The sequence below is a fragment of the Pelophylax lessonae genome (assembly GCF_965119305.1).
Source record: "Pelophylax lessonae genome assembly, chromosome: 6".
NCBI lineage: Eukaryota > Metazoa > Chordata > Amphibia > Anura > Ranidae > Pelophylax > Pelophylax lessonae.
In genome coordinates, this window is record NC_138773.1 from 232,631,771 (window position 1) to 232,657,484 (window position 25,714).

A 25,714-nucleotide genomic window follows, 5' to 3' on the forward strand; every position below is an offset into this window, starting at 1 on the left:
CCAAAGTACGAATATACATACAAATGTTATGTGAACATGCTAATAACCAACATAATTATCACAAACACAAATCTAATTATATGCAGTATCACATAACCATTTCATTAGAAATAACACAATACATTAAACAGCAGCAGAATAATTCAAGAGAGACATTGATTTTCCAACATACTAATATGTGTTATTTTCCCTAGGTAGCTAAGATTCAAAGTCCTTTATTACAATATGCTGCATGCATGAGCTGCTGTGTGATTACCAAACATAATGTACATGAGGGCAATTCTAAGACCAGCTAGATCTTATATGTACCAATAAGCATACAATGGCTCACAGTGGACTGTGCGTGAATGTACTGCAATATATATATATATATATATATATATATATATATATATATTTTTTTTTTTTTAAGTGGCCTGTATATGATTAAGTGAAGTGTTGAATATGATGGTTGGGTTTCTATGTATCTACTGAGTTATCTGCTGGAAATTCATGCATTCACTCAAAATGTTCCATGAGCAGCTTTGGCAAGTCCTGGTCTGCAGTCAGAGTCAAAATTCTTGAGGACTTTTGTTGGCAGTAACCAGAAGGGTCAGAAAATGAGAAAATTACAGAGTGCCCATCCCAGTAACCTCAGACGTTAGCCTGGAAACAAGAGGTGGGAAGAGAAAAAAGAAAGAAGAGTTTTGTGATGGAAATGCCCATGAATTCAGGAAAAAGATGATACAGCAAAAGAAAATAAAACAGCAACAATGTGCCATAAAAAAAAATAATTAAACAGAATAGAGTAATATATGTAAAGTAAAAGCAAGCTATTGACTTCTTTTAAAGCCATACTTGTACCTAATAGGCCTGGCAACAATAATGATTTCAACAAAGAGAGCATGTGAACTTATTGGGAAATCCATTAGTGGGATCTTTATTGGTAAAAAGAACCCCCAGTTTAAATGAACGCCAATAAGTTATTACCGTTCGACACAGTCCTAATTACACAATATAATGCAAGGAAATTACTAAGAAGAATAAAGAAGAATATTAGGCCAGCTCCTATACCACCCCATCTACGACTGTAATGCCTCAGTTCTATGAACAAGCAGTACATAATAGGGATCAACCGATATCAGTTTTTCGTTCCCGAAAGCAATATTTTGGCCATCGCATATCGGTATCAGCCGATTAGGGCCGATATTTTGTACATCGTATGTCAGGGTTCAAGACTAGTCTTCTCCTCTTCCAACCATTAGGTGGTGATGCTCATGTAAGGGTAAAATGATGTCACATAGCATAATTCCGTTTACAAATGTTTTTGAATATGCCACTCACATATGTACAAATTGAAGATATAAGCAATTCCACATTAGCAGATCTGCTGGCAGATCGGTATCTCTCACCCATTTGCCGTAAGTGATACCTGGGTAATAAATTTGAAAAGCAGCGCTATATAAAAAGTCCAGGTATAGGTAGGGTCCAGCTGATTGGTCTCCTTAAAGTGCCACCACCAGCAGAGAGAGAGAGCAACCCCAATCACACTGCCGCTGGCAGACTGATCACTCATATATACCAGAAAAAAGCAAAAAGAAAAAAAAAGAAAACCATAGTGCAACACCTAATGAACCACCATTTAATTTCCTTATGCCAAATAAATGCTTACAGGTAATAAGAGTAAAAAGAGCTTATCTGCCAGAAATGTTTGACCGCCAACGAGATGACTGCCCCGGACGAAGTCTAACATTGGATGAAACGCCGCGTCGGGCGGGACCTGTGATGCAGGATGTCACTACAGAGTGAAGCAGCGGTCATCTCGTTGGCGGTCAAACATTTCTGGCAGATAAGCTCTTTTTACTCTTATTACCTGTAAGCATTTATTTGGCATAAGGAAATTAAATGGTGGTTCATTAGGTGTTGCACTATGGTTTTCTTTTTTGCTTTTTTCTGGTATATATGAGTGATCAGTCTGCCTTGTACCATCTGTATGGAGTCGCACCTAATTGGCTTGATCCTGGAATTGCTGAGGATTTCTGGAGGAGCAGTTTGGTGGAACCTTTGAGCCTTCTTTTATTAGTGGGACGGTAAGTGGCAGTGTGATTGGGGTTGCTCTCTCTCTCTGGTGGTGGTGGCACTTCAAGGAGACCAATCAGCTGGACCCTACCTATACCTGTACTTTTTATATAGCGCTGCTTTTCAATTTTATACTGTTTTTATGTTTTATCCAGCGTATGTGCAGCAGCTGTTTTTTATTTAATAGACCCAAGCGCAGTTTTTTGTTTCATTTTTTTTAGATACCTGGGTAATACCGCTCCGTTCGGCATTCACTCAATACCGGATCGGTATTGGGTGGGTGGGTGGTAGATGGAGCAGATGAGAGACAGAGCAGTACTGAGTGGATTACGAACGGAGCGGTATCACCCGGGTCTCACTTACGGCAAGTGGGTGAGAGATACCGATCTGCCAGCAGATCTGCTAATGTGGAATTGCTTATATCTTTAATTTGTACATATGTGAGTGGCATATTCAATAACATTTGTAAACAGAATTATGCTATGTGACATCATTTTACCCTTACATGAGCAATATTTGGAATAAAGGCAATATTGGCCATTTCCGGGGCCGATACAGATATATCGGCAAAAGTCAATATCAGCCCTCAATATATCAGCCTTGCCTATAATCGGTCGATCCCTAGTACATAAGGCCAATAATACAGTGGGGTGGGGTCTGTCTCCCTGAATTGAAGTAAAAAAAGGTTTTATGATAAGTACAAAAATATGTCCAAAAGCTTTGCCAGTGTCCAATTACCTGAAAGTAGCAGGCTTTAACCCATATGAATATCCAGCCTGTGTCCTGTAAAGTATGATTAAGATATCTTATTTTTTTATTTTTTTTTAATCATCCATTAAGGGACACAGCATAGTAGTAATTTTTTGACATATGGAACATTCAAGCAGTCCAGCTAAGGGGTAGGCAAAAGACACTGAAAGATAATATGCTTGTGGATATGTGGATATTTTACTACAAACGTAGGAGAAGGAATAATTGCCTAAACAAAGTTTTAATGGAGAAGAGTCTACCAAATATTGAGATGGTTAGAATCCAAGGTAATGACACGGATGATCAATCTGGGTTCAGACAAAGGCAGATAACCCCAGAAGGGGCAACTAGAACCCGAGGGACACATATGCCTCACCTAAAAATGTGGTGGACAACCAATCATTCACTTTAAAGAGCAAAATACAGAAAAAAGCTTGAACAGGAACATAAGTCTCAAAAAATTGCTGGGATAAAAGAGAGTAATAGATCCAGAAGAACAGCAGGCAGTCTCCCATATAGAAATGTGAGGGTGCACATTCATGCAGAGGATTGAGCAGATGATACCAACATTTTGGCCTTGCAGATCTGCAACTTGAGTGGGAAGTAGACTGTGAATGTCTACTAGGTACTGCTGAAGCAGATAAAGAATAGGGTTGTTGTGTTGAATATATAGACCTTCTGAGCTGAAGTAGGTGTATACTTCTGCCACCAGGTATTGGGAATGACAATGCCAAGGACCAAACCAACTGTATCCTTAAAGGTAAAGTAAATGTTCCTTCAGGTAATCTTCATCGTTCCAGGCACAAAGCCAAACCACCCAAACCAAACCACCCTACATATGTGGACAGACATTATGCCCATGCAAGATACAAGCGTAGATGCTTACAAGAGACCATGGCAGCAACAATTAATACATTTGTTACAAAAGCTCCAGAGTATGAGGGTTTCATCTTGAGATGGATCAATCTCTTTAAAGGGTGTTAATCCACTCTGACAAGGATGCAAAAATCTGAGTCACACAATAAGGATAAGAAATTTACAATGTAACTCAAACTGAACACCATTACCTGTTGAGTGGTTTGTTCATTAAAGCAGATGACTGGAGCGTCCCCAGTTTGCAGAGATCATTTAAAAATAAATCCACTTAAATTACATCTGATGGGCGTGAGGCCAGATGCATTATGTGGTAAATGCAGAGGGCAGACGGGTACCCTTATCCATTTGTTGTGGAGATGCCCCAAATTGCACCGATATTGATCCAAGGTTGTGACCACAGTAAACACTGCTTTAGGTGTAGTGGTCCCTTTGGATCCTAGACAATGCTTGTTGGGCATGTTGATACGGTCACCCAGGATAGATGTCTTGGGGAGACGGCAGCGAGAGCCTTGTTTCAGGCACATAGACTTTTGTTAGTAAACTGGACTGTATCTGAACCTCCCACGGATGAGATGTGGCTTGAACAGTTGGGTAATACATTGGGCATTGAAAAACGCATATATCAACATAGGGGCTCCCCTTACAAATTTGACAAGGTGTTGGGTAGATGGTTGGCTACTCTGGGCCTGGCCCCTGCGGACTTGGTACTGGATAGATTGCTGCGCCAATAATGGCATTTATAATGTTACCTGGGAGGAACTGCAGAGTCGATAGGAGCTATATATTTGTAACTTTGTATAATGAATAGTATTTTTGTAACGAATGTACTCATCTGTTATAAATGTATTGTTGTTGGCATATCAATAAAATTGTTCTTGATTAAAAAAATAATAATAATAAATTCTCTTTCAAACATAATAAGCTATTTTCAATTTTCAGGAAAGACGTCATGAGTTCTCAAGTTGTTTCCAGTTCCCATACAATAAGGTTTAAAAACAATGTAATGAGAGGGTCTTTGTAGCCAAAGCTCTAAAAGACTCAAATCCAGAAACAACAGACGGATGCCTAATTTTAGGTTAGAACACCCAGCATCAATAAGAGAATCCAAAACTTCTTATGAAGCTGAGTCATATTGGACTTAATGAAATACAGCCTCTTCAAAAGAAAGTGAAGAAGACTCTGAATCTAAATGAGCGCTGGTAATAAGGTTCTCACACACACACCTAAACGTGGAGGCACAGTGGAAGGTTCTGCTGTTGAATGTACTGGAATTCACTTAGTAGATTGGTGTAATAATTCAGAACAGTTTCATTCAGAAAGAAAACATTTTAAGTTGATGCTAAAGGCCTATGTTCCCAGCCCCAAGCTGAGGAGCTGTACAATACTCCAAGTAGGATGACCATTTAGTAAAAGGGTACCAGAATCTATGTTGCGGGCATTGGTCCCTACTGGTAAAACAAAGAAATTGCCCATATCAATGTTAGAGTAGTATGGACTGGGGTCATCTGTAGCAGTGAGACTGTACTCTGTGCATCTTTAAACAGACATGTTGTTCTATGTAGTGTAGAACAATAATTTCCAGTGTGAGGCAAGGCCTACCCTACTCACAAATTCAAGCAGCTGGTGCAGATGAGGGTTGAAGGCAGCCAGAGGTGACCAACTTACTGAATGAGACTGGAGAGGTATCATAAGCAGGAGCCACAACAAGAAAGTACTTTCCCTAGGCTGAAAGATGGGAGAAAATACGTGGAGTGCACACACAAAACTCTCCATCTGGAGGATAATGCCAGTGCTCAGTTCCCTCAGCCTTAACCATCACAGATCCAAAACAGTGATAGCAGGAAAATTTGAAAAGTGAGCAACTGTGCCAACTGTGGGCAACTCCCACTGCTTCAGTACCACCTGCCTTACTTACTGCATAAATTCTTAGAGATGTGGTCACAGATAAGACCATGCCATGGCTCTAGAAATTACTTTGTAGCTAACCCAATCCAAAAACATTTGGGATGTGTCATAAACAAACCCCTGGTCGAAGATCACATTTTATATGCTGACAGTGCAAAGGCATTGAGATATGGTGAAATAGTTTATGCCAGGTTGCCTTACCAAGTGAGTGTACAGGCTGCACCATGGCTCTGGACCTGCAGAACTGCAGCTAAATAACACAGTACACAGAGGTATGAAAAGTGCCCTAATAGAAAGTCCAGTGTGTGAGGGTCACATTCCAGGCTGGCCCACAACTTACTAGGCAAGAAGAATGCTGGTAAAGCTTCCAAAACTTGACGTAAGAAAATGCCTATATGTTTAGGCCAAAAGCTTTTACTCACAAGGGAAGTCTCATAGACTGGGTCAAAACAGAGGCTGTACCATGGCTTTGGACCTGAAAACCATTTTGCAGCTAACATTAACATTACACAAAAGTCTGGAATGTACGAAAAGCAGAGCCCAGTGCCCAAATTTCACATTAGAGGCTAGCCCCCCAATGTGAGTATATGTTGATAGAAAAGATGCTCTGAAGAGATTAGCCCAAGCAGCGTGTTTGAAGTTTTAATTAAAGTTAACAAGGAAAATTCCCAGCAATAATAGTTGAGTTTTCCACAGAAAAGCTAAAGAAGAGGCATCCAGCCTCCTAGGACTGTAGCAAAAAACTGCGGAATGACAGTTGGAGTTGGGTTATATGGAAGCTGGCAATTTCTTTAGTAATGTCTAAACCTCCACTTGACAGGAAATTTAACTCATATGTCCGAGAATTACTATTATCATGTGTAGCTCGATGTGATGCCTTGAGCAATAAAAAAAAAAATGCTTTAGCTTTCTTTCTAACCTTTCCTAATAAGAAAAAAAAAAAAAATATTAAAGGATACTTTTTACTTTATTGTTTACCTAAATGACATATCAGAATTTATTTTTAGCCAAAGAGCATTAAGTGAAAACCATATGTCAAGAAAAACAGCAGATCCAGAGATACAGGCAGTTAAACGTGCAAAGTGTTTATGATTAGTGTTGAGCGAACACGGACTGTATTATTCGTGTTCGTACCGAATAATTGGATTTTTTGTACCCGAACACGGACACGGACACTTTACTGTATGTTCGGGTAAAAATCCGTGTTCGGTCGTTTTATTTCCGGGTTTTGCATGCTTTGGCGCTCTTTTCATGGCGGGCTTTCAACAGCCAATCAACAATCGTTTAACTGGTGTGCCTTAAGCCATCCCAGCCATGCCTGCAAATGTCTCAGTAGCTGTGATTGGCCGTCTGAAGCATGTGACCAAGTCTTTATAAGTTCGAGGCAGCCGCAGCGGCGTCATTATGCTGCTTAGATTCAGGGACAGAGCACACATCAACGTGCTGGCTGCTGATTAGGGAAAGATAGGCAGGAAAAAAACATTTGTGTCCGGATAGAATTGAGGGACAGGTCGGAGTGTTTAGGCAGGGCGAGTTGTAGGCATTTTAGGGATAGAGTCTGCTGAATTATAGGGTCAGTGTCTTCTACAAACTACAATCGATATTGCTGTGTGGGGGGTGGGGTCTGCACTCAATCCTGATCTACGATCTCTTCTCAATCCTGTTAGGGACAGAGTCTGCTGAATTTTAGGGAAACTGTGTTCTACAAACTACAATCGATATTGCTGTGTGGTGTGGGATTGGAGATAGGCAGGTGTCAGTGATCCACATCCATTTTTCTGTGTGTGAGCTGCAGTGAACACAATCTTTTTAGGCTGCAGTGAACACAATCTTTTTGGGCTGCAGTGAACACAATCTTTTTGGGCTGCAGTGAACACAATCTTTTTGGGCTGCAGTGAACACAATCTTTTTGGGGTGCAGTGAACAAAATCTTTTTGGGGTGCAGTGAACACAATCCTTTTTGGTGTGCAGTGAACACAATCTTTGTGGGGTGCAGTGAACAAAATCCTTTGTGGGGTGCAGTGAACACAATCTTTTTGGGGTGCAGTGAACAAAATCCTTTTTGGGGTGCAGTGAACAACATCCTTTTTGGGGTGCAGTGAACACAATCTTTTTGGGGTGCAGTGAACAAAATCCTTTGTGGGGTGCAGTGAACACAATCTTTTTGGGGTGCAGTGAACACAATCTTTTTGGGGTGCAGTGAACAACATCCTTTTTGGGGTGCAGTGAACAAAATCATTTTTGGGGTGCAGTGAACACAATCTTTTTGGGGTGCAGTGAACACAATCTTTGTGGGGTGCAGTGAACACAATCTTTTTGGGGTGGAGTGAACAACATCCTTTTTGGGGTGCAGTGAACAACATCCTTTTTGGGGTGCAGTGAACACAATCTTTTTGGGGTGCAGTGAACACAATCTTTGTGGGGTACAGTGAACAGAATCTTTGTGGGGTGCAGTGAACACAATCTTTGGGGGGTACAGTGAACACAATCTTTGTGAGGTGCAGTGAACACAATCTTTGTGGGGTGCAGTGAACACAATCATTGTGGGGTGCAGTGAACTCAATCTTTGTGGGGTACAGTGAACACAATCTCATACTTCTGAAGGTTTGAGGGTGCTGCCTGTTCCATACTCCCCCTACTCCTCATCTAGCCTTTTAGGGGTACAAACAATAGTAATTGGGGCCTAGTGTGGTTGTGTACGTGTGATATACATACACTTTTTTGGGATCATATTTTCTATTCCGCTATTTAATCAAAAACCTTTGGGGATCAGTTAAATTGGGGGATAGTCTGTGTTGGTACGTGTGAGAGAGATCCACCTTTCCAAGTTGTTGGGGTTCATCTCATACTTCTGAAGGTTTGAGGGTGCTGCCTGTTCCATACTCCCCCTACTCCTAGCCTTTTAGGGGTACAAACAATAGTAATTGGGGCCTAGTGTGGTTGTGTACGTGTGATATACATACACTTTTTTGGGATCATATTTTCTATTCCGCTATTTAATCAAAAACCTTTGGGGATCAGTTAAATTGGGGGATAGTCTGTGTTGGTACGTGTGAGAGAGATCCACCTTTCCAAGTTGTTGGGGTTCATCTCATACTTCTGAAGGTTTGAGGGTGCTGCCTGTTCCATACTCCCCCTACTCCTAGCCTTTTAGGGGTACAAACAATAGTAATTGGGGCCTAGTGTGGTTGTGTACGTGTGATATACATACACTTTTTTGGGATCATATTTTCTATTCCGCTATTTAATCAAAAACCTTTGGGGATCAGTTAAATTGGGGGATAGTCTGTGTTGGTACGTGTGAGAGAGATCCACCTTTCCAAGTTGTTGGGGTTCATCTCATACTTCTGAAGGTTTGAGGGTGCTGCCTGTTCCATACTCCCCCTACTCCTAGCCTTTTAGGGGTACAAACAATAGTAATTGGGGCCTAGTGTGGTTGTGTACGTGTGATATACATACACTTTTTTGGGATCATATTTTCTATTCCGCTATTTAATCAAAAACCTTTGGGGATCAGTTAAATTGGGGGATAGTCTGTGTTGGTACGTGTGAGAGAGATCCACCTTTCCAAGTTGTTGGGGTTCATCTCATACTTCTGAAGGTTTGAGGGTGCTGCCTGTTCCATACTCCCCCTACTCCTAGCCTTTTAGGGGTACAAACAATAGTAATTGGGGCCTAGTGTGGTTGTGTACGTGTGATATACATACACTTTTTTGGGATCATATTTTCTATTCCGCTATTTAATCAAAAACCTTTGGGGATCAGTTAAATTGGGGGATAGTCTGTGTTGGTACGTGTGAGAGAGATCCACCTTTCCAAGTTGTTGGGGTTCATCTCATACTTCTGAAGGTTTGAGGGTGCTGCCTGTTCCATACTCCCCCCTACTCCTAGCCTTTTAGGGGTACAAACAATAGTAATTGGGGCCTAGTGTGGTTGTGTACGTGTGATATACATACACTTTTTTGGGATCATATTTTCTATTCCGCTATTTAATCAAAAACCTTTGGGGATCAGTTAAATTGGGGGATAGTCTGTGTTGGTACGTGTGAGAGAGATCCACCTTTCCAAGTTGTTGGGGTTCATCTCATACTTCTGAAGGTTTGAGGGTGCTGCCTGTTCCATACTCCCCCCTACTCCTAGCCTTTTAGGGGTACAAACAATAGTAATTGGGGCCTAGTGTGGTTGTGTACGTGTGATATACATACACTTTTTTGGGATCATATTTTCTATTCCGCTATTTAATCAAAAACCTTTGGGGATCAGTTAAATTGGGGGATAGTCTGTGTTGGTACGTGTGAGAGAGATCCACCTTTCCAAGTTGTTGGGGTTCATCTCATACTTCTGAAGGTTTGAGGGTGCTGCCTGTTCCATACTCCCCCTACTCCTAGCCTTTTAGGGGTACAAACAATAGTAATTGGGGCCTAGTGTGGTTGTGTACGTGTGATATACATACACTTTTTTGGGATCATATTTTCTATTCCGCTATTTAATCAAAAACCTTTGGGGATCAGTTAAATTGGGGGATAGTCTGTGTTGGTACGTGTGAGAGAGATCCACCTTTCCAAGTTGTTGGGGTTCATCTCATACTTCTGAAGGTTTGAGGGTGCTGCCTGTTCCATACTCCCCCTACTCCTAGCCTTTTAGGGGTACAAACAATAGTAATTGGGGCCTAGTGTGGTTGTGTACGTGTGATATACATACACTTTTTTGGGATCATATTTTCTATTCCGCTATTTAATCAAAAACCTTTGGGGATCAGTTAAATTGGGGGATAGTCTGTGTTGGTACGTGTGAGAGAGATCCACCTTTCCAAGTTGTTGGGGTTCATCTCATACTTCTGAAGGTTTGAGGGTGCTGCCTGTTCCATACTCCCCCCTACTCCTAGCCTTTTAGGGGTACAAACAATAGTAATTGGGGCCTAGTGTGGTTGTGTACGTGTGATATACATACACTTTTTTGGGATCATATTTTCTATTCCGCTATTTAATCAAAAACCTTTGGGGATCAGTTAAATTGGGGGATAGTCTGTGTTGGTACGTGTGAGAGAGATCCACCTTTCCAAGTTGTTGGGGTTCATCTCATACTTCTGAAGGTTTGAGGGTGCTGCCTGTTCCATACTCCCCCCTACTCCTAGCCTTTTAGGGGTACAAACAATAGTAATTGGGGCCTAGTGTGGTTGTGTACGTGTGATATACATACACTTTTTTGGGATCATATTTTCTATTCCGCTATTTAATCAAAAACCTTTGGGGATCAGTTAAATTGGGGGATAGTCTGTGTTGGTACGTGTGAGAGAGATCCACCTTTCCAAGTTGTTGGGGTTCATCTCATACTTCTGAAGGTTTGAGGGTGCTGCCTGTTCCATACTCCCCCTACTCCTAGGCTTTTAGGGGTACAAACAATAGTAATTGGGGCCTAGTGTGGTTGTGTACGTGTGATATACATACACTTTTTTGGGATCATATTTTCTATTCCGCTATTTAATCAAAAACCTTTGGGGATCAGTTAAATTGGGGGATAGTCTGTGTTGGTACGTGTGAGAGAGATCCACCTTTCCAAGTTGTTGGGGTTCATCTCATACTTCTGAAGGTTTGAGGGTGCTGCCTGTTCCATACTCCCCCTACTCCTAGCCTTTTAGGGGTACAAACAATAGTAATTGGGGCCTAGTGTGGTTGTGTACGTGTGATATACATACACTTTTTTGGGATCATATTTTCTATTCCGCTATTTAATCAAAAACCTTTGGGGATCAGTTAAATTGGGGGATAGTCTGTGTTGGTACGTGTGAGAGAGATCCACCTTTCCAAGTTGTTGGGGTTCATCTCATACTTCTGAAGGTTTGAGGGTGCTGCCTGTTCCATACTCCCCCTACTCCTAGCCTTTTAGGGGTACAAACAATAGTAATTGGGGCCTAGTGTGGTTGTGTACGTGTGATATACATACACTTTTTTGGGATCATATTTTCTATTCCGCTATTTAATCAAAAACCTTTGGGGATCAGTTAAATTGGGGGATAGTCTGTGTTGGTACGTGTGAGAGAGATCCACCTTTCCAAGTTGTTGGGGTTCATCTCATACTTCTGAAGGTTTGAGGGTGCTGCCTGTTCCATACTCCCCCTACTCCTAGCCTTTTAGGGGTACAAACAATAGTAATTGGGGCCTAGTGTGGTTGTGTACGTGTGATATACATACACTTTTTTTGGATCATATTTTCTATTCCGCTATTTAATCAAAAACCTTTGGGGATCAGTTAAATTGGGGGATAGTCTGTGTTGGTACGTGTGAGAGAGATCCACCTTTCCAAGTTGTTGGGGTTCATCTCATACTTCTGAAGGTTTGAGGGTGCTGCCTGTTCCATACTCCCCCTACTCCTAGCCTTTTAGGGGTACAAACAATAGTAATTGGGGCCCAGTGTGGTTGTGTACGTGTGATATACATACACTTTTTTGGGATCATATTTTCTATTCCGCTATTTAATCAAAAACCTTTGGGGATCAGTTAAATTGGGGGATAGTCTGTGTCGGTACGTGTGAGAGAGATCCACCTTTCCAAGTTGTTGGGGTTCATCTCATACTTCTGAAGGTTTGAGGGTGCTGCCTGTTCCATACCCCCCCTACTCCTCATCTAGCCTTTTAGGGGTACAAACAATAGTAATTGGGGCCTAGTGTGGTTGTGTACGTGCGAGATACATACACTTTTTTTGATCATATTTCCTATTCCGCTATTCAATAAAAACCTTTGAGGATCAATTGAATTGCGGGATAGTCTGTGTCGGTACGTGTGAGAGAGATCCACCTTTCCAAGTTGTTGGGGTTCATCTCATACTTCTGAAGGTTTGAGGGTGCTGCCTGTTCCATACTCCCCCTACTCCTCATCTAGCCTTTTAGGGGTACAAACAATAGTAATTGGGGCCTAGTGTGGTTGTGTACGTGTGATATACATACACTTTTTTTGGATCATATTTTCTATTCCGCTATTTAATTTAACTGGGCCTCCATGCGAGACCTGTGTGCCTTGTTGCGCTGTTTTGAGTACTCCACCAACATGGCCAGTGGCAATGACGCCGTTCTCAGCTTAACTATCCCACTTCTATGCCTCCTTGAAAAAACAATTCGGGCGATGATGGAAGAGGATGTGGCACAGGATGAGGAGGAGGAGGAGGATGAAGAGGTAACATTTCCAAGGCTTTCAGGGCAGTCATTCGCAAGGGGCTCCGAGGGTGGGTTCCTGCACACGCAAACGCCAGGGACGCAATTGTCCAGCAGGGGCACAGTTCTGGAGGATGAGGAGGATGAGGAGGAGGAGGAGCTGGAGGAGGAGATTGAACCATGTTCACAGCAGGGTGGCACCCAGGCCAGCTCATGGCCATCACTGGTGCGTGGCTGGGGGGATACAGAGGACACGGACGATACACCTCCCACAGAGGACAGCCTTTCGTTGCCTCTGGGCAGCCTGGCACACATGAGCGATTACATGCTGCAGTGTCTCCACAACGACCGCCGAGTTGCCCACATTCTAACTTGTGCTGATTACTGGGTGGCCACGCTGCTGGATCCCCGTTACAAGGACAACGTACCGTCCTTAATTCACTCACTGGAGCGCGATCGCAAGATGCGCGAGTACAAGCGCACGCTGGTAGACGCCATGCTGCTGGCATTCCCATCTGACAGCGGGGCCACAGTGGAAGCACAAGGCAGAGGAGGAGGAGGAGGAGGTCGCCAACGCAACCAGGGCACCGCCAGCACCTCAGAAGGCAGGGTTAGCATGGCCGAAATGTGGAAAAGCTTTGTCAGCACGCCACAACAAACAGCAGCACCAGCAGCTCAGATGGAACGTCTTAGCAGGAGGCAGCATTTTACCAACATGGTGGAGCAGTATGTGTGCACACGCCTACATGTAGTGAATGACGGGTCTGCCCCCTTCAACTTCTGGGTCTCCAAATTGGGCACATGGCTTGAGCTTGCCCTTTACGCCTTGGAGGTGCTGGCGTGCCCTGCAGCCAGTGTATTATCTGAACGGGTATTTAGCACGGCTGGGGGCGTTATAACAGACAAGCGCAGCCGCCTGTCCAGAGACAATGTGGACAAGCTCACGTTCATTAAAATGAACCAGGCATGGATCCCACGGGACTTTTCCGTACCTTATGCAGAATAGCAATGGATACCGACCTTACCCACCCATTGTTCCATTTTTGCTCTTTCTCACTCTTTTGGGGTGTACCCTCATTTAAAATTTTTGAAAAGAAGCAGTGTTGGCTACCTCGTCCTCCTCCTCAGGGCCAGATTAATGTAGGGGCTATTGGAGCTGCAGCTCCAGGCCCCTACCTTTTATATAGGCCCCGGGTTGGCCATATTCACTGTTACCGCTCTTCTGTCACTTGTAAACACAGAAGTCTGGCTTCTATGCTCGCTTCCCCAGGCAGCACCCTCAGAACCTCCCCACACAGCGTGAAGGCCGGACAAGGAGGGACAGTTGGCGATGCATGGATGTGTTTATGGGCTTCAGAGACAGCATCCCATGTTGAATTAGGCATGCATGGCTGCACCCTTCCTCCTCTGGGTGCATGGCAAGGCACGGCCCTTAAGGCCCTTCAAAATCCTCAGCACCAAGCCCATGATGCTGTTAATCCGGCCCTGGTCCTCCTCCACCGCCGCTTCCACCTACACCGCCCATAGGTGTGCGCAGCCTATTGCATTAAGGTGTGCACCCCAAAGTTGAAATACACATGCATGTGTTTGCCAGCAGGGAGAGTAATGTATCGGGGCCATGTACCTGTAGGCAAGGAGAAATAGAGCAGAGCAGGTCCCAGGGAGATCTTTCCCATCTCCTCACTGGCAATGCTATGTGCCCTAGGTGATTAGGGTGTGCCCAGGCACACCCAGCACACCCTGTGCGCACGCCTATGTCACCGCCACATCCACCACCACCTCAACCTCCCTCCTACTCCATATGGGCCTCGTCCTTCAGAGATGAAGAAGAACATTGTTTTATTTTTCTGTTTTTTTTTTGTTGTTTTAAGTTATTTCCCTATCCACATTTGTTTGCAGAGCACTTGCCATGCTCTTAATTACGTTTTGCTGCCATTTGCAGCACTCTAGCCCTTTCCTTTGGTGTTTTAGAGCCATTTTAGTGCCTTAAAGTTCGGGTCCCCATTGACTTCAATGGGGTTCGGTGTCCGGGAAAAGTTCGGTAAAAGTCCGGGACACGGACCCGGACTTTTTTTTAAAGTTCGGCCGAACCCGTCGAACACGGACATCTAGGTGTTTGCTCAACCCTATTTATGATGGCATTTAAAAGCCTGCAAATGGTAATCATTAGTCTAAAAAATATAGTACACAGGTAAAAGTTACTTCGTTTTTTTTCTCATGTCACCTGATTCTCTTCTCAGGTCTCTAGTCTAGTGCAGTTTTGGAGAAATAGGGAGATTTTATCATATTTGCTTTGGGTAACAATAGAAACAATTCTACAGACAAACAATTGTGACCATGGGGCTCCAGCTTATAGAACTATTTTTGAAGAATAATAGGGTAAACAAAGCTACTTTTCCAATCACAGGACAAGAGTAATGCAAGCTCAGCCAACAGTTCAAAGCTGCACTCAAAGCTCTGTATTTAGGTGTAGCAATGCAATTTTCTACAGGTACCACCCATCCCAATGGAAGATAAGCTTTGCTAGAACCTACACTAGGTGTAGCAAGCCTGGTTCCAATTTCTCCCAACTCTTAAGCCTCATTCACCATTCTGCATTCTTCATACCTGAACACACAGGGCCCAAATTGCAGGTAACACTCAGCGCAGCTTTCAGCCCTGTATAGCCACAGCCTGCCCTAGACATTGGCAGGCTGCCTGTAGCTGGGCTGGATGCTTCCCAGGCACACTAGAATTCCAGGAGGGAGTCAATACTCCTAGATAGCCTTGTATGCAAGGAGCCTAAGCGTGTTCAATTTAGCTGCGTGTACTCAGAAAATATGATTCTGTGCATCCGGGATCCAATGACAAACTCTAAAAATGGCTAAATGTGTGTAAGCGTAGCTAAACCCACTTTAAAACAGGAAAAATGCGATCTGGGAAGCATAATATTGTTTATACTTCCCAGATATCTTTGGAAAGGTTTAAACGTTCTCTGGTCTATACAAGATTGGGGAAAAAATGGCTTTAGATGTATTTTAAATATTGTGGTTCTTTAGCCTGACGCTTTTTAAGCTTAGTTACAAAAGGAAAAAAAATAAGGTGATTATTTTCAGCAGCAAAAACCACAGACCTAGGTTCTCAGTCCTAAAGCCTGGTACACACAATGAGAATATCAGATGAATAAACAACTGTTTTTCTTTTTTTTTTTTTGCATGCTAGTCTCATACCGAAAATGAATAGGTTACTAAACTTACGAAAATTCTCGTACAACAGAATACATCTTCTGAATTGATATAATGCGTTGTATTGTATTGTAATGTAGTTTTTGTTTCTAAGCATGTATGATCTTGCTCTTCCAATTTTTTTCCATAAGAATACTGTACTGATTGAATGAAAATTGTACAATCTGGTATTGTACAAGAAAGATTTTCCCATTTGTCCCTTTGGATAATTTCTGATGAACTGACATGATCGACTTTCGAAAGCTGTGTACTAACGATCAGATTATCGTATGATTTCTTTGAAAGTGGTATTTTTTGTCCAATTTTCTGACCGTGTGTACTAGGCAGAAAACCTAATGCACCTGATTCAATATTGCTTGGCCCTAAAGTTTGAACAGCTGCATATACAGTAACCAAAAACATGAGGGCGCAAGTGGAAAGTACAAGGAATGCTGTTCTGCATTTGTCACTTTAAGTTAAATATTATTAAAAAAAAAATAAAAAGTTTCATCACAATTTTTGACCTTTTCCTATCAGCCTCTCTGTTTTCCCTTCTGGTCATAGTAAAAACTGTGACAGTCACAGAATTATAACATTTGGTTCATAAGGTACTTGAGTTTCATTAACATTTGAATTTATGCCAAGCTGACAATGATATGTCTGGATACAGAAACTATGTGGTTAGCCATAGCCAAGCATGGATTGTTTGGAAAATGATATAACACAGAAAGAACTGCTGAAGAGTTTATTAATCTTACTTTGAAAATATTTGGATTTAATTAGACAGGTTAAATATGAGGACATGCCTGCCAAAAGGCCATTGCTTTGTCCTGCAGTATCTCATCCACATACAACCATCCATGGTCTGAACTGATTCATAGAATGGCATTTTAAATGTGCTAAAACAACTCAGCATCTTTTGTTTAAATTATAGAAAATATCTGAGAATATTCATGTTACTTTTAATTCTAACATAGAAAAGAAACCAGTTAAAAAATTCCCCCATAGCTTATGTATCAGAAGAAGTCTGGTGTCACCCAGCGTTCCCTCACCCATGCAGCTTAAGGGGCTCCAGAATGTTTGTTTCATTAGGAGAAAACTAGCTTTTGAGTCTTCTCTAGGAGTAGCAAATCCTGACATGGGTCATGGATCCCGGAGGCTTTGTAGAGTGCTGGGTGAGATGAAGACTCCAACCTTGAGTCCACATTTTGATGGTCACCAGCACTTGTTGGTTGTACTGATGTCCACCCTCCAGAGGAGACTGTTGCGTTGCCAGGAGCAGCAACTGGACAGACACCGGGGGGGGGGGGGGGCGGTATTTGTTTGCACTAACCAGGCTGATACCTGGAGATACAGTTGCTGCAGGAGCAGTGTGTGGACACTGTCGTGTTCTGGCCTCAGGGGCTACATTCCAATAGGCTGAGAGCCAGTGTAGCACTTGTTTGGGCTGTTTTTTTAGGATAGAGGCTGTAGTTTTGACACTGAAACTCCTGCATGGGAAATTCAAGTGTAAGAGACTTTATCTTTCAATAAAAGGGGGTGAAGAAAGAACTGTATGTTGGTGAGTGAACTGCTTTCTTAATCTCCACATGTGTATAAGCAAGGTTTGCATAGTAACTCCACTTTTAACAAACTTTTAACAAACTTTGTTGCAGATTCCTACCTTTTATTATTCTGGAGAAATAGCTGTTTTCTTTTTTTCTGTGGCAATGTGCTGAGTGAATTTGTATGGGAGGGGATTTGTAATTATCAATCATGTGCTGCACATGCAGGGCTCTAAAGAGGAAAATCGCAGGGTCTGCATCCTTTTAGACGTGGTTTTCCTTTGGACATTTTTGATGCAGGGGATGCTCAGAATCAGGTTTTTTATTTTAGTGAAGACTTCTGGAAAAATAAGTAATCCAATCAGACAAGCAGGAAATGACATACCTGTGAGGCGTTATGTACACCATCTGTGTACAGAATGTCTCCAGGTAACCATATTGCACTGAATTTTACAGAAAATTACAGCACTGCTGATTGAGAAGGAAAGGTAATTTTTAATAACGATCAATTACAATATGACTAGTGTCACAATCGTATACGCTATATTATTTTTTGCTATTTTTTTCCCCAAGAAAGTGGAGTTACCCTTTAAAAAGAACTATAGGCAAAACTTTCCTTTCCTTTTTGGATAGAGTAAGGGAGGGTTAAAACCCATGTCAGATTTTTTTTCGCCATCTGTGTCCCATTGCAGAGATTCCCCTTCACTTCCTGTGCCATACCCAAACAGATAGTGAGTGGAGACCCAAATTAAGTAAATTCCTTAGAGTCTCCCAGGTCATCAGAACTAGTGTCCCCATTGGAAGATTTTATCTCTATTACTTTCCTGGGGGACAACCCAAAATTTGGGATTTTATTTTACTTTTACTTTCAGTGATAATGGTAAACAGGTCAAATAGAGAGAGGGAATCTCCTTAACAGGGCCAGAGATAGCAATAAAAACTAACAGTTAGGTCTCTGACACACAGTTGGTTTTTCTATCACATGTATAGACTTTTACATGTTTTAATCTGCCAAATGTAAGTAATACCTGTTGGGGTGCTGTACCTCGCTACATTATTGGATTTTATTATCTAGATGTTTGTATAGTCATTATTTTTCTTTATATATCTGTTTTAGATATCCTTGATAAGTGGACATCTTTACCCCAGAAGAAGACTTTATGTTGAAACGCGTTGGGGCTTCTGTGTCCACTATTTTTAATATTTTTGTTTATACTGGGGTTTTCCCCGCACATTTATGTCAGCTTGTATGTCCCCATGGTTTTTACTATTTACCTAACAATGGTTTTCTCTTGAGGTGTTTTATTGTTTTTTGTATCAATAAAATTTAGATTTTAGAGTATTACTTTTTTCATTTGTAAGTGTATTTCTTTCATTATCTTTACTTTCTGGTATTGCATAATCCCAATTCCCCCCCATTTGTCCCACTGTTGACTTTCCATTATCCTCCTAGGGATAGATACCTCCCTTTATTACTACTTTTGGATTTTGGAACCTAGCTGCTTTGAACTAACAGGTGTTCTAATTCCTCTCCACTCTATCCAAAGTTTAAAAAAATGCGCCTTCAGTTATACTTTAATAGTAGATACTCTAGTATAAGTATATACTAAAAGCTCCATCAATCTAACAGAGAAAGTTTATTTGCCCAGGTATGAAAATATAAAAAATATTACTGCCTCTATCAAAACCTGTGAACAATTGCACTATGATTGACAGTATAGGTACATATGGGGAACTAGAGCACCTGTGAGGAAGAGGACAGAGAAAATAATGCAGACAAGGTAGGGAGGAGAGCCCAATGCTAGTTTAAAATGTCAAACGGAAAATGTAATCAAGATCCCCCCCCCCCCCCCTCTGCATCATTAAAGCTTACAAAAATGGTATAGATTGTCTTTAACGTGTTATAGGCCATTGTTATTTGGCTTTACTTGGCTTTTCTGACATTTTGGTAATAATTACCTTCTTGGGTACCAGTACGGTATGAATTACTTCTATAAAAAGTTTAAAATCCCATGTCATAGAGGTACACAATAAAGGATTTTCAGGTTTGTTTGTTTTTTTTTTTTTTTTTTTATGAAAATGTAAAATTCATTTTTGCAATTGTACATAAACTACATATACTGATTAATGTATTTCATCTGATATGCTTGTGGTGATTTACTGAAGGATTTTATTTAAAAAAAGTCAAATTTGTTCTATTAACATTGATAAGTCACTGACCAATCAAACACTGTTCCACAAACCTGGAGTTGCATGATATGCAGTGGTATGCACTGACCTGGCGTTTATGAGGTACTGAGCGAGGCTGATGTTAGCTGGGCTCCCAGTGATGGTGATCTGGCGCTCTGCTGACCCCTCCATGGCACTGGCAATTTTGATTTGTGCTCCAGACATCTGTCGAATTTCATTGATTTTGGTCCCTTGACGTCCGATGATGCAACCTATTAGCTGGAAAAATTACAGCAATTGAAACATGTACAGGGGTGAAAAGTGGATGCAGAAAGATGTGGGCAAAACAATCTTCAGAGGGAAATATTGTGAAGAAAATATGTTTGAAAATGTTAATTTAATTCAGTACGAAGATAGATGATTAAAGGTCGTTTTCAGTTTATTTGGAATTTCCTGTTTGTCAGTTCCCCGTATGGTGAACCAGAAGACCTACTTCCCCATCTACACACAGTGACTTTATTTCACAGTTATTTGTGTATCTATGGGGATATAAACTCAACTTCAATCAAAAATAAAATCCTCACCGTAATCCAGCAACCAATTATATAAAAAATAAACATATAATATATCAATTACATAAATTGACTATATTTCCCTAAATACCAAAAATCGGACTAAAATTAAAAAAGAGCCAACATTCTGCATTTGCTATTGCTGTTATCCTAACATGTTGCAGGAACTACAGACTGGAGTATACATGTATAGACAGGCTCATAGGGCAGGGGTCTTCAAACTATGTCCCTACAGTTGTTCAGGAACTACAATTCCCATCATACCTAGCCATGTCTGTGAATTTTAGAGTTTTACAATGCCTCATGGGACTTGTAGTTCTGCAACAGCTGGAGGGCCGTAGTTTGAAGATCCCTGTCATAGGGCATAGGAAGCTCCTGGGTTGTAAAGTGTGGCAGAGCAGTTTACCATAGTAAAATGAATATAGGCTTCCTGCATCTCCAAACTCCACTATAGTGACAAACTTGCTACAGAGACCAGTGCCAATCTCAAGCAATCATTAACACTGCAGAAGGATAGTTGTGTCTAGAGGTTCTGAATTGCAGCTCCAATATTTTTGTATAATGATATTTATCAGATGTTTTTGTTACCTATATAAATCACTATGTAGACATACTGCTAGGCCTTGTGCTGTTGGGTCCTATAGCAGTGTCATGGGGTGCTATAGCTATAGTTAAGTTTTTAGCTTCCTTTTTCTCTCCAGCTTCCTACAGTCTTACTAAAAATGCTTATTTACAAGGTCACATAGAACGTTATTTAATAATTGTCTGAAGGCATATCTGTTCTTTCTGCACACTGGAACTATATAGTCCAATTCTTTCAGTACAGCATGCATACTTCAAAGGGAAAATGAAAGCGATCATCTAGCTGACTGCAACAAAAATGGTTCTTTCAGGGACAGAGAAGGTAGCAAATTTTTTAACACCTACTCCTATCCAATGACATGCAAACAATGTATAGATCTGTGTTGACAGACTTTGGGCTAGTGTCAATAACGTCGGTTTGACATCAGTTTGAAACACTTCTGAGATCTTTTAGAATTCATCCAGTAAAAACAGGCTCTAAAATGTATACATTTCATTGTACTGTATGTAGTTATTTACTGTGCAGGTACCACTGGCTAAAAGTTTGGAGCATGTTGAAAAGTAAAGACGTACTGTACAGTTAAGTAAGCAAGCAATAAAAAATCACACTCACATCATTTGGTATGGTGAGTTCATGAGTACTTGCCTGGGGACTGGCATCCATACCTGTTATGTGAAAAATACAAGTTAAATGCATGAAATGAATCCTAAGTACCCCATGACTGATACTCCTCTGCTTCTCACCTGGTCTTATTCCCCACTGTCCATCACTTCAGCCTAATGTTGTAGAAGCTCAAATTGAAAGGTGCCTTAACTCTGACAAAACTTAGAGATTTCCAGATGGCTTTCAACATAGGAAAAGTTTCTGATATGTTTTATGACAGCCAGGACATTTTTGAAATGCAACTTACCAGTCTGTGACCTATGTATTTCATTGTTTTGAGAGTTCAGACAATCAGCTCACTTGTTGTGTTACAAATTACAGTTATGATCAGTGGTAACTAATAACCAGCCGTTTCCTCTAGATGCACCAAAATGCAAAAATACATTCAGCCTCGTTATATATTATTCTTAAAGCACGGCTTTATTCATTTTATGCTAATTATTTTTTTAGTAAAACCTTTCCATTTTTATTACATACCTTATTTTAGACCCTGCACTTCTCTGTCCAATACAGACAGATCATAGCTGCTGTCAGTGCTTTAAGTGGGCCGGTATGCACTTGTACTCAGTACCGCCACTTCCAAATATGGCTCTTGAGCATACCGCCACCTCTCTGTGTGCCTTAGCGTACCAGTACGCTAATTTTGGACATCTGCACCCTCAATTGCCCCCCCCAAGAATATTTCCCACTCCAGAGCCAGACCAGTCACCACCAGTGAGTCCCCCTGCTCCGGAGTCCCAGGCCAGGGGGGGGTGCTCTGTGGGGACCCTGATGTGGGGTGGGGGGGGGGGCGAAAAAAAGTATAGGCTATAATAGAGTACTGGCACCTCTTTTGGGCCACTTAAAGCACTGGCTGGTGGGGAAGGGAGTAGGGGACATCAAAGTACTGTACATATCTTTCAAAAAGCATCTAGCACCTTCCCTCTAAAGCCCTCAGGCCTGATGAAAACAGGGGGTCTGCTCTTGGAAGGGGTTATGCAAATATCAAACTGCATTGATGGGTGGCTATCAGTCTGGAAAAGTGGCCATTCCAAAGCAGGCTGCATTTGTATGCAGATTGACTTAGGTAACAGCCATATGTGGTGTTGAGCCTCCATGAGTGAAAGAACTAAAATCCAGTGAATGAAAGGGAAGGGCAAGGAAATTAAGGCTGAGAGGAAAGGGTAAGAGCGGGGTGTCCACCTGCATCCCATGGGCTGCATGCGGCCCAACACAAAATAGTAATCTTACTTAAAAATGTTGACTTTTTGTGTTTACACCTATCGAACACATGTGGACAAAGAAAAACCGTGTCTCCTTACTGGACCTATAAGTTTTTACTTCCCAAAGAAAAATATCCCACTCTTCACAATTACACCTTACTGATGTCATCAGTTTTTGACCTTTATTTGTGAGCAACTATGTTCAAGCATGAAGCACTTGAAGGACAAAATTAGAACCAAAATTTCTTATGAGCACCTAGAAAATTAATTGAGAATTGCTACTACATTAATCAAACCAGATACTGGTGCGTAAGTTCATCTAAAACAGTTTCAAATATCACACTAGTTTTATTTTGCCTTCTTTTGCTTATATAATAAAAAATATTACAAAAAAACTGAAGTGTTGTTACTTAGATAGGTACATTATCTATATCAGTGATTAGTATTATATGTGACCCAAGAAAATGTCTCTTTTTCCAATGTGGTCCAGGAAGGTCAAAAGGTTGGACACCCCTGGGCTAGATGCTACAAAATATCCTCCAGCTATAAAATGAGGCAGGCTCTCTCTGTCTAGCCGCAGCTTCTAATGCACACTGTGACAAGCTCTAGGTGTGCAGTGAAACCAGATTTAGCTACTTCAGCGCAGGAGGAAACCTGTACAAGTGTGTAAAACGAACAGAACGCCTAAAGTTCAGCATTAACCACTTAAGCCCCGGAAGATTTTACCCCCTTCCTGACCAGGGCCTATTTTGCGATTCGGCACTGCGTGACTTTAATGGACAATTGCGCGGTCGTGCGACGCTGTACCTAAACAAATTTGACGTACTTTTTTTCCCCCAAACAGAGCTTTATTTTGGTGGTATTTGATCACCTGTGCGTTTTTTTGATCATGCGCTATAAACAAAAAAAAGAGCGACAATTTTGAAAAAATAACAACATTTTTCAAATTTTTTCATATGAAATTCCCCCCCAAAAAATGTAAAAATCTAAATTTTTTTAACATTTTAGGCCAATTTGTTTTCTGCTACATATGTTTGGTAAAAAAAAAATCGCAAAAAGCGTATTTTAATTGGTTTGCGCAAAAGTTATTGCATTTACTAAGGGAAAGATTTTTGTCATTTTTATTGTGTTTTTTTAACGAGTAATGGTGGCGATCTGCGATTCTTTTTGCGGGACTGCGACATTGCGACGGACAGATCGGACCCTTGACTGACATTTTTTACACTTTTGGGGTTACCAGTGACATTACTACAGTAATCAGTGCTATACATATGCACTGTTACTGTAAAAATTACACTGGGAGGGAAGGGGTTAACTTTATTGGAGAGGGAGGGGTTAAGTGTGTCCCTAGGGGCGTGCTTCTAGCTGTTATTGGATGTGGCTGTGTGTGTAACAGCAGAGATCAAAGGTCCTACATAGCAGGACCGTATGATCTGTGCTTTTACACAGGGGAGAATGACAGGTGGCTTTGTTTACATTAGCCGCCTGCCTTTCTCCCTCTATACCCGACGATCACGAGTGACAGGTCCCAGGAGGCTGCGGGTCCATTCACAAAGCGCAGCATGACTCGCCAGCTGTGAAGCCGCAAGGAGTTACAGCCAGCTTCCTGTAGTAAGCATGGTGGCACTGGGGACCCAAAGACTGGCCTGGGTGTGCACTGGATTCTTGGTCAGTAAATGTCTCTTTATTAAAAGTCAGTAGTTACAGTATTTATAGCTGCTGACTTTTAACTTTTTTTTTTTTTTTTTTGACTTTTTTTTGACTTTTTTTTTTTTTTGACTTTTAACTTTTAAAGAGATCGAACAAGATTTTAAGATACAAGAGGCAGAGTTGATAGGCCAAATTTGATTTCAGGAGCTAAACTTGAGAACTGCATAACAGAGTATTTCAGATTCTGGGGTTTGTTAGAAAATCTAAAATTTTGAATATGCACAGAGATATATAGATGCCAGGGTTTCAGGTCTGCAGCTACTTTAATCAACACAGGGATATATTCCCCACAATATTAAAATATTGCTTTAGTTAGGCAATTGGAATTTTTAATATTCTGTTTACAGATTTACATTAGACAGAAAGGAATAATGCTGAACTACATCAAACTTCAAACTAGTGAAACAAATCATACATGTATACAGGGCTGGCCCAAGACATTGTGCTGATTGGGTCCAAGAATGAAATCCTGCCCCCTCCAAAAAAAAAAAAAATCAGGCCCATCAAAAGGCCCCCACATCCATTATATATGGAATAACCTTGAAAATATTATATATACTGTTATCTTCTTCCATAATTCACCACCGAACCGGTCCACCAAACACCCACTGTCTGTCCTTCTGTCACCCCTGTCACTCCCGTGTCTGCCGCACCCAATGACCTAGAAGATCCAGCCTGCCCTGTATGAGATGGAGTGCGCTGATGTCTGACGTCATTGCGCACATCACAATTACGTGAGGGACGTTCCCCAGAGGAGACGCTCCACCTCCTTATACTCATCAATTTGCACTACTGGAGGCATTATGAGCTGGGGAAATGCCTCCCGTAATGCCCTGCAAACCGATGACACACAAAACTGCTGGAAAAAAATCTTGGGAGTCAATTTTCTGCCCCTCTCAAAGTCCTGCCTGGGTCCAATGGACCCAGTGGGACCCATGGTAGGGCCGGTCCTGCATGTATGATATTAAGAAACAATTATAAATTATTCTAACTATTAAACAGTTTAATTACTATGCTTAGCCAAGGTACTTAACTACCAGGGTCAAATGTGTCCCCAAATCCACAAACTGATTGACATATCTGCTCTAAAATCTAAAGGCAAAGGGTCTGATTATAGATAGGATTAAATACTGGGGTGCGGATTAAATAATTTCAATGTACTGAGACAACTGAACAAAGTGGATTTAAACTGGGCTGTCCAATTTCAAACCTGACCACATATAAGTTATTTAAAAAAATAATTTATTATAACGCTAAACATGATATTTTACCTTACAATACTTTTAAGGAAGTCACTCACTGCAGAAACAGGAGTATCCGTAGGATTATTAC

General features: G+C 41.4%; 1 protein-coding gene across 9 annotated transcripts in view; it reads right to left on the reverse strand.

Annotated features, from left to right (window-relative positions):
• Positions 1-511: 511 nt before the first annotated feature.
• The window catches only part of PCBP3 (poly(rC) binding protein 3), a gene marked incomplete at its 5' end in the record, with an annotated part of 73,401 nt that continues 48,198 nt past the window's right edge, over positions 512-25,714 (reverse strand). For all 9 annotated transcript variants that reach the window (XM_082261001.1, XM_082260999.1, XM_082260997.1 and 6 more), the window contains 3 exons: positions 512-645; positions 19,762-19,931; positions 21,420-21,472. In XM_082261001.1, coding sequence (XP_082117127.1) covers positions 609-645; positions 19,762-19,931; positions 21,420-21,472 — 260 coding nt within the window. In that variant the 3' untranslated portion in view covers positions 512-608. The remainder of the gene's footprint in view (positions 646-19,761; positions 19,932-21,419; positions 21,473-25,714) is intronic.